Source organism: Lycium ferocissimum, chromosome 10 (genome assembly GCF_029784015.1).
Source record: "Lycium ferocissimum isolate CSIRO_LF1 chromosome 10, AGI_CSIRO_Lferr_CH_V1, whole genome shotgun sequence".
In the NCBI taxonomy this organism is placed as follows: domain Eukaryota; kingdom Viridiplantae; phylum Streptophyta; class Magnoliopsida; order Solanales; family Solanaceae; genus Lycium; species Lycium ferocissimum.
This window is the reverse complement of record NC_081351.1, coordinates 48842058-48850023: the sequence shown is the minus strand read 5'-3', so window position 1 is coordinate 48850023 and position 7966 is coordinate 48842058. Positions and strand designations below refer to the sequence as shown.

Sequence of the window (7966 nt, the reverse complement as noted above, 5' to 3'; positions counted from 1 at the left end):
TCGCAATTTCTAGGATTTAATGAGACTTTTCTAGTGATTTTTATCAAAACAATTTCTTCAAAATTTTCATCAAATCTAGAGTTCGTCGTTAAATATATGACGGAAACAAAAAGTGTAACTATTGAGTATTGACAAAACTTAAAAAATCAAAATTGTTCCGAGCAATACTCTAGACGCTATTTTAAACCTACTCCAAAATATTAGAGGCCATTTTTGTCATTTTGTCTAGTTTGATCAAAGACAGAAACTCATGACGTGTCAATCTACTATTTGCTGAACTAACGTAGAACGGAGAAAACACGCGAAAAAGAAAAAGACGTACCACTTAAATATAATAAAAGTTAAGCAACGTTGAAATCACTCTGGAATTTTGCAAGAAAGAGCTTCTACAAAACATGGCTTACGTTGAAAGAGGTAAAATTACGATTATTTATTCAATTTCATCCTTAACCCCCTTTTCTTTCTTTTTTTTTAATTATTATTTGTAAACCCTTTACTTGTTGATTGGAATTTCTAGGGATTTCATTTCTTTTTTCAAAAGTTTTTGATTTGGTGATTTGTTATCAAGTAAAACAAATTCTGGGGTGGTAAATTATTTGCCTAATTTTTCATATCTAGGGTAAATTTTGATACCCATTTGTTGATTTCACCTGTCGTTTGATATTTTATTGTTCATTTTCTTTTTGTTGGTTCTTGATATTGTTGTAATTTAATGAGTAATTTGCTTAGTTCAGTTAAGGTTAGGATCTTTTTGTTTGATTAAGCCTTTTTAGATACAAGATCCAAATTCTTAATGATGTTTTTCCTTTGAACTTTTGCAATATTGAACTGAAAAAAATTGATTTCTAAATGGTTTACCATGTGAGATGAATCTATTATTTCGATTTGTTATTTGTTTAATGGGTTTGGTATAATCTTAGTCGAGCTCGTCGCAAGGGGCTTGCCTAGTGTGGGTTATCTCTCCTGTGTGGTTTTGGGTGGCTATTGCACAGGAGCGGGGTGTAGCGGCTGCGAGTTCCCTTGTCATTTAAAAAAAAATAAAAAAATTCTCTGACTTGAGAATTGTTAGAATTAAGGTTTCTAAATATGTATTGTCATGTAATCTAAACAAATCTAAAGAAACCTGTCCCGAGTAAATTTTGTTTTTGATCTAGTAGTAAGTTGTGAACTCGTTCCCATTCCGTGAACCAGAACAATATACATATCAGATAGCATACTGTGGTGATAAATCCTAGGAATAAACTTCATTAGGTCATTGTAAAAGTGCAATAAATGTTGTTAACTTGTTAGTTAATGCATAGAGATTTAACTGCATCAAGTTTTTAGTAAAAGGGATTGATCAAAATACTGAGTTTTGTATATTTTTATTTCCACTTCTCCTTTAGGATAAGTAGATATGAACAGTTTAGCCCCCATAAGGCGAGCAGTGTCTCAATAGGCTCATCTACCAGACATGATAGATGAGGATATACCACATTCAATCAAAGTAATATGATGAAAGTTTGAGACGAAAGAAGTTCCGCAAGAGTTCTATGCAGTAGGAAATATGCTTAACAAAGTGAAAGACGATTTTATAAAACAGTTGTTAGACTAGCAATATTGTAAGGGATTGAGACGTATCCACCAGATGAAGATTGTAAACATGTGGATGCTGATATGGATGTGAGGTCATACAGTACACAAGGTTAGAAACGATAACATTAGACAGAAAAGGCAAATAGTAGCATAGCGAATAATATGAAAGAATGCCAGATGAGATTGTTTTTGGACTTGCAGTATGTGGATTTTCAAAAGTAGCAGTCTGTGGGTGCGTAATCTGTTGATTGAAGTTGCTTAAAATGGGAGAAGGTCAAATTAAACCACTATTGAATTTTTCTCAAAGACCTGCAATCCCTCGTTATTGATACAAACTTAACCTGATAGTATAATACTATGGAAGCAAAGTCCCTTATACCATACTAACTAGTAAGAATTATGGCTTGGTGGTTGTTGTTGTTTTTCGACACATATTAGGTTTGAATAAGGATAAGTGTGATCTTGATGGCCGAACATTTGAGGAGGAAGGTTACATATATGGGTTGGTGTTTTATGTGTAAGAGCTTGGTCGAAGATGTTGACCATCTTATCCTTCATTGTCGGGTAACATTGAGATTGTGGAGGGAAATCTTGTGGTAGTTTGGAATATCTTGGGTTATGCCAAGCACTGTGTAAGATTTATGTTCAGTTGAAATTGCGGTAGGTGGAGAAGATGAAGCGCATGAAATGTTTGCTCCACTTGCTCTCATGTGGTACATTTGGAGTGGAAGAGACATGAGAGCTTTTGAAGATGCTGAGATGAACTTTGTAGAATTGAGGAATAGCCTTTTATCTCTTATTTCCTTTTGGTGCACCTGTCAGGTTCCTTTTTGTATAGGTGATTGAGTGGCAACAACAACAAGAACATATCCAGTGTGATCCCACGAGTGGGGTGTGAGGAGGGTGGGGTGTACGTAGACGTTACCCCTACCTTGTATGAGGCAGGTAGGCTGTATAAATGATTGGGTGTCGTTCATACGTGGAAAACCATATATTTTTATAGGTTTTCTACTTTTGGTGTACTTCTTGTATATGGGTCGTCCCATGCCCACATTATTGATAAAATTTATTACTTCATCAAAATAAAAAAAGATACATGTAAAATTTAGAGAACCTTTTGTTATAGAAAACTGCTAACCTTTAAAAGTAAATTATTTACTATGATTTTGAACTGAAATGTGCTCAAATATAGCCAAATGGATATAGAGGATCAATATAGTCTACTCTTAACTAATTTGGGATTGAGACTAGTAGGTTGAACGATTTTGTGGTTATACTTATTCATTTATAACGGTGTTTGAGAGCAACAATGTTTCTGAGCTTTTGGCTGATTCAGTTGACCTTCCTTGGCTTGTTGCTAGAAGAAACTTAAATTTATCTCTGGATCCAAGTCAGTTAGGAAATCAAATGTCATGTTCTGTCTCTGCCGGTTGGTCTTCTTATAGATAAATGTATTCTCTGATAGGGAAACATTTAATATATGAGGTTTTATGTTTGGATACATATACTAACTTGTTATATAGTGAGAGATCTCTTATCATATAAGCATCTCATTTTGCAGGTGTGGTAAAATCCAAGCGTTCTATATGGCGATTGAAGACTATCACTGATTTCTTTTGGTCCATCATCAACTTCATTAACGTGTTTTTTGTAACTATGTTTTCGGTAATGATGTTCAGTTCCTGGTTAAGAACCACTATATGCTAGAATCATGCTTTTGTAGTCTCGGTATTAACTACTTTAATACCTTCACAGATGGAGAAAACAGATGCCTACAAAAAAGGTTCAGGATCCAGCAAGAAGTGGTATGGTGGCGGTCCTGGAGGTCCTGGAAGTGGTCCATATGGTGGTGGTCCACGTGGGCCACCCCGTGGATTGGATAATGTCCGAGGCATCGACCACAGTATGTTAATTTTTTTCTTCGATTTTTTGGCGTTCGTTTACTGAAATGTTCTTTGAACTTTTGGAAAAACGTTTGGCAAAACTTCCAAAAAAGTTTTCCTATGAAGAAGGGCTTTAGGGTATCTTTCATAGAAGAACTCTTCTTCCACGCACAACTTAAACAGTTCTTCCAAAAAGTTACTGACTATCCGAACATGTTCTGCACAAATGTTTCCGGAAATATTCTTTCATAATACTTCTTCCTAAAATTGCATCTAGTTATTTGTTTAAAAGAATTTCTGCTGTTATTTAATCTGACCATTTTTCCTACTGCAGGCTCTCTTCCTGCCTGTGGTTCTTGCTGCGGATAAATGCTGCCTATGCCACTTTTGAGAATCTATGGTTTGGGATCTTATTCCATAAATATAAGTAGTGAATTGTATGTAGATTTCTGCACTTATGCTTGCATTCAAAACTTGGAAGCGTGTTCATATGTCTCTTTCATCCTAAAAGTTCAAAACTCAAGATAGTTCTCTTTTTTGTATTTATGTCTCCGTGCTGTTCTTTTTAATATTTAGTTTCGTAAAAAAAGGATATTGCATGTTGGATCCGAATATTTCTCTTGCTTTGAGCTTGTTGGAGCTGTCTCCTATTTTAGCACCTTCTTCTTGTTAATGCCTAATAATGGACTTTGTAAGAAGCACATGACTGTTTTCATCAACTTGCCTAAAATTCTGGATAAAGTTGCCAAGTTTCTGTTTTTGGTGGAGGAATATTCATCAATCAAAAGAAAATTCCCAGAGTTTTTCCTCTGGGCCCAACATTATAATAATTTAAATTAGCTGCTTCATATTATTTACATACATTTCCAAACAAAATATGCACTCAAGGATATTGGGATTGTGCTCCCCTCCAGTACCCCATCCCTCCCATTGCATCCAGTTCTACCCTAGAAACTTTATGCGTGTCCCTTCATTTAATGAATGGACCAGATTCATTTGATTAATCAAATGTTATTAACTATGGTTACTTGTTCTTTATCTTTTCTCCTTACCCATTGTTTACAGCAGGGTAGTCTTCTACCTTCCTAATCCGTCTAAGAAAAAACAAGATGCAACATTACAATTTACGTGTGTAGATTAAAATCCTTGAAAGCTAAAATTAATTAATGTAATATTACTTGAAGTCTGAAGATTTTACAATGAAACATATATGAATAGGGAGAATATCAAGAAAAAATAGATACAGGGAAAAAAGAGAGTGGGATCAAAGGTCCCAATTTTCATTACAACAAGGGAAAAAGAAAAATCCAAGAAACATAGGGATTTCATAAGAAAGACAAATCGTACATCCGCTATTTTTCCTGTCCCCTGGTATCCATGAGCCTTTCCTAGATTTTGGATTTGACCCTTATAATTCTAATTTGGAGAAAGTGGGAAAACTCAATTTGAAAACCTTGCTATTATGAAGAAGACGCCAAAGCCTTCTTAGAACCCAATTGCTGCCTAACCTAGATTTTGGATTTGACCCTTATAATTCTAAGTATATGAATTTCACTCTTCTTGTTCGGATCTCTGAGATTTCATATTTCAATTGCACCCTATGTATCTTGTTCTCCTCTTTTTTTTTTTTTAAGGGAAAAGGTGTTATTGCTTGATTGTGCTTAGAACAAATGAAAGAAAGATTGGCTTTTTGGTTTGCAATCTGTATGTTGGTGTTATTGTATCATTTTCGTTGCTGGACAAATGGGTAAGGAGGGAAGAGAAGAACAAGTAACTACAGTTATTATATTTGGTTAACCAAAAGAATCTGGTCCATTAATTGAATGAAAGGACACGTGTAAAGTTTCTAGGGTAGAACTGGATGAAACGGAGGGATGGAGTACTGGAGGGGAGACGGGGATATTGTGTGGTTGACAAAGCATGCCTTCTTTCAGTCGATGGAACATACTATTTAGGTGCATTTAGAAGCAAACTTATCCAAGTTGAACACGAATTAACAAATTATTGCAAAGTGGGACATTCTTTACCGTCATGAGAGCACTGCTACATATATTCTATTTAGATACCGTATAAACTATTGACATATTCAGAAAAGGTGATCATGTTAAAAGTTGTTTGTTGAATAGCGCAATAAAAAATAACATCAAACACTCATGCTTCATTTTGATAATTCCAGCGAAATTCATTTACTTACGCGACCTGTGTTCCGCAGACATTTTTGTAATTTAGTTCGATCGCCTTTGCATAGACAAGTGTATGTATATATATATATATATATATATATATATATATATATTCAATTGCAAGAGCATACATAGACAATCCATGACTGCCTGTTTCACAAGACTGCATGATTGGCAGCATATGAGAGCAATTCTAAATGTCCAGGACTTGAAATGAGTCAGCCACCACTTTAAGTTTGTTACGGAATTTTCTCCATCGCCTTTCATTTGCTCCCACGATTAGTGTGTAGTGTCTCCCTGTACAAAAGCGAACATCTCAAATCCTGTAAAATTGTACGTGATGTAAAGCTCGGAGACGGACAGCCGCTTACCATTTGCAATTGCTATGGTAGCGAATGCTGCCCGAGAAAAATTTGGAGATGTCAATACATACTCAAATGTGCAATAGTTTTTCCCGTCCGTAGTTCTCTACATTAATTAGTTTGAAAAAATAACGCGAAAAGTTCCATATGCTGTGTATCTAAATAGTAGAGAGCATTAGAAAGATGATACCTCCTTCATTTCCATTATGTTTGCCACCTGATTTGGTGCAGAGTACACATGTTTTACAAGATTGGGCACAACCTTTTGGAATCAAGAGAAAATCAGAAAGAAGAAAATTTGGCAGACAGGTCTTTTTCTTTTTTTCCTCCTCATTAACTATATACATTTACATAGATGAATAGCAGCCAGTAATTACCTCTTCCATTGGCCCCAAATCATGGATATCTGATTTATCAGTTGGTATAAAACTTAGTCGCACATTTTGAAGTTGTAGGTATCTATCCTTAAACGCAGAATCATGACCTCTGAAATCAAATTCCTGTTGTAACAGACCAAGTTAAAGAAGTGTCATTCCAAGAAATTCAATTCTTAAAAACGTTACATTTACATACCCTCCAATCTGATGGATAGTAATATGAATAGCCATCTTGTTTGTCAACAAAGATTTCATAGTTCTCCGGTTTCCCTGCAGACACCATATGAACTTTATAAAGTGACATTCTCCAAGAAGATAAGGACAATCAAAATTATATATACTCCCTCTGTCTCAATTTATATGATATTTTTCGTTTTTCGAGAGTCGAATAAGAAAATCTTTGATCGTGATTTATTCGTATGTCCTTTAAATATTTTAAATTGTTAATTATTATAACTTATATTACTTTTTTATGTAGTTTCTAAGTATGTAACTTATTTTTCAAAAAACTTAAATATTGTATGTCCGAATTCACCTTCAAAATAAAGAAGTTTTGACTCTTGTGTATCATATAAATTGGAACAGAGGGAATAAGAGAGTACCTTGGGCAAGAAGGGCACTCGCGGGTAATAAACTCAAAGAAAGAGCTCCTGCTCCCAATAGAAATGGCCTCCTCGTGCAACTTCCTGTAACACATATTAGAATTTTTTTGTTAAATCAACACTAACGTAGGGTTGGGAAAAGTTTACCTCAAAGATAGGATTTTCGATTTTCTTACTCTCTTGATTAGGGGATGTGCTTTCGCATGTGATAATGTTCAATGCAGCATGCCTATTCAAATTGTTGGCTGCTGATGGAAGCCCAAGACTCAGTGAGAGTGAAGTAGCTGCCATTTTTGCAGACAAAAATCAGTTTATTTTTGCTTCTCATAAAGGTTTATGTTGGATATAGATAACGCCCTCTTTTGACTGGCCCAGAATTAAGCGCATGATGTTTTCTCATGCTTATTTTTCTCCTAATAGAATCACTTTTCACGTACGTGTGATTTCTTTTTTCTTGCTTTTCGTTTCCTCAACCGGATAAGATGAAAACTAAACGAGAGGATGGGCATATATGCCCCTATTTTGTGCTGGTCTTCAATTTTTTCCACTCATAACATTAGTACTCCATTTGTCCTAATTTGTGAGATATTTTTAGCTTCTCGTGATTCAAATTGTACGAATTTTGGTTGATAATTTTAGATGTATTTTTTCACCAAATTGATATGGAAAAGGTGTAACTTATAAGTAGTACCTTTCATGTAATTTTCAAATATATAAATTTTAATCTTAAAATATTGAGTTAATCTAATACTCCCTCCATTTCAATTTATGTGAACTCATTTGACTGGGCACGGAGTTTAAGAAATAAGAGAAGACTTTTAAATTTGTGGTGTTAAATGAGTCACATATACTTTGTGTGGCTATAAATTATTACATAAAGGTAAATTGTTTCTAAATATAGAAAGGGGTCAATTCTTTTTTTGGCACGGACTAATACGGAAATAGGTTCACATAAATTGAAACAGAGAGAGTACAATTTTTAAA

The 7966-nt window shown here is 34.6% G+C and overlaps 2 protein-coding genes across 2 annotated transcripts; one reads left to right on the top strand and one right to left on the bottom strand.

Moving 5' to 3' along the window:
• Window positions 1-253: 253 nt before the first annotated feature.
• LOC132034168 (uncharacterized) lies at window positions 254-4070 on the top strand. Its single transcript, XM_059424440.1, has 4 exons — window positions 254-414; window positions 3137-3240; window positions 3331-3478; window positions 3793-4070. The coding sequence occupies exons 1-4, from the start codon at window positions 396-398 to the stop codon at window positions 3825-3827; spliced, it is 306 nt and encodes a 101-aa protein (XP_059280423.1). The 5' UTR covers window positions 254-395; the 3' UTR covers window positions 3828-4070.
• A 1657-nt stretch (window positions 4071-5727) lies between these two features.
• Window positions 5728-7418, bottom strand: LOC132034167 (photosynthetic NDH subunit of lumenal location 1, chloroplastic). Its single transcript, XM_059424439.1, has 7 exons — window positions 7159-7418; window positions 6983-7066; window positions 6577-6650; window positions 6381-6503; window positions 6194-6265; window positions 6013-6109; window positions 5728-5938 (listed from the first exon to the last, which is right to left on the bottom strand). Exons 1-7 carry the CDS (start codon window positions 7271-7273, stop codon window positions 5835-5837), a joined length of 669 nt encoding a protein of 222 aa, XP_059280422.1. The 5' UTR covers window positions 7274-7418; the 3' UTR covers window positions 5728-5834.
• Window positions 7419-7966: the final 548 nt, after the last annotated feature.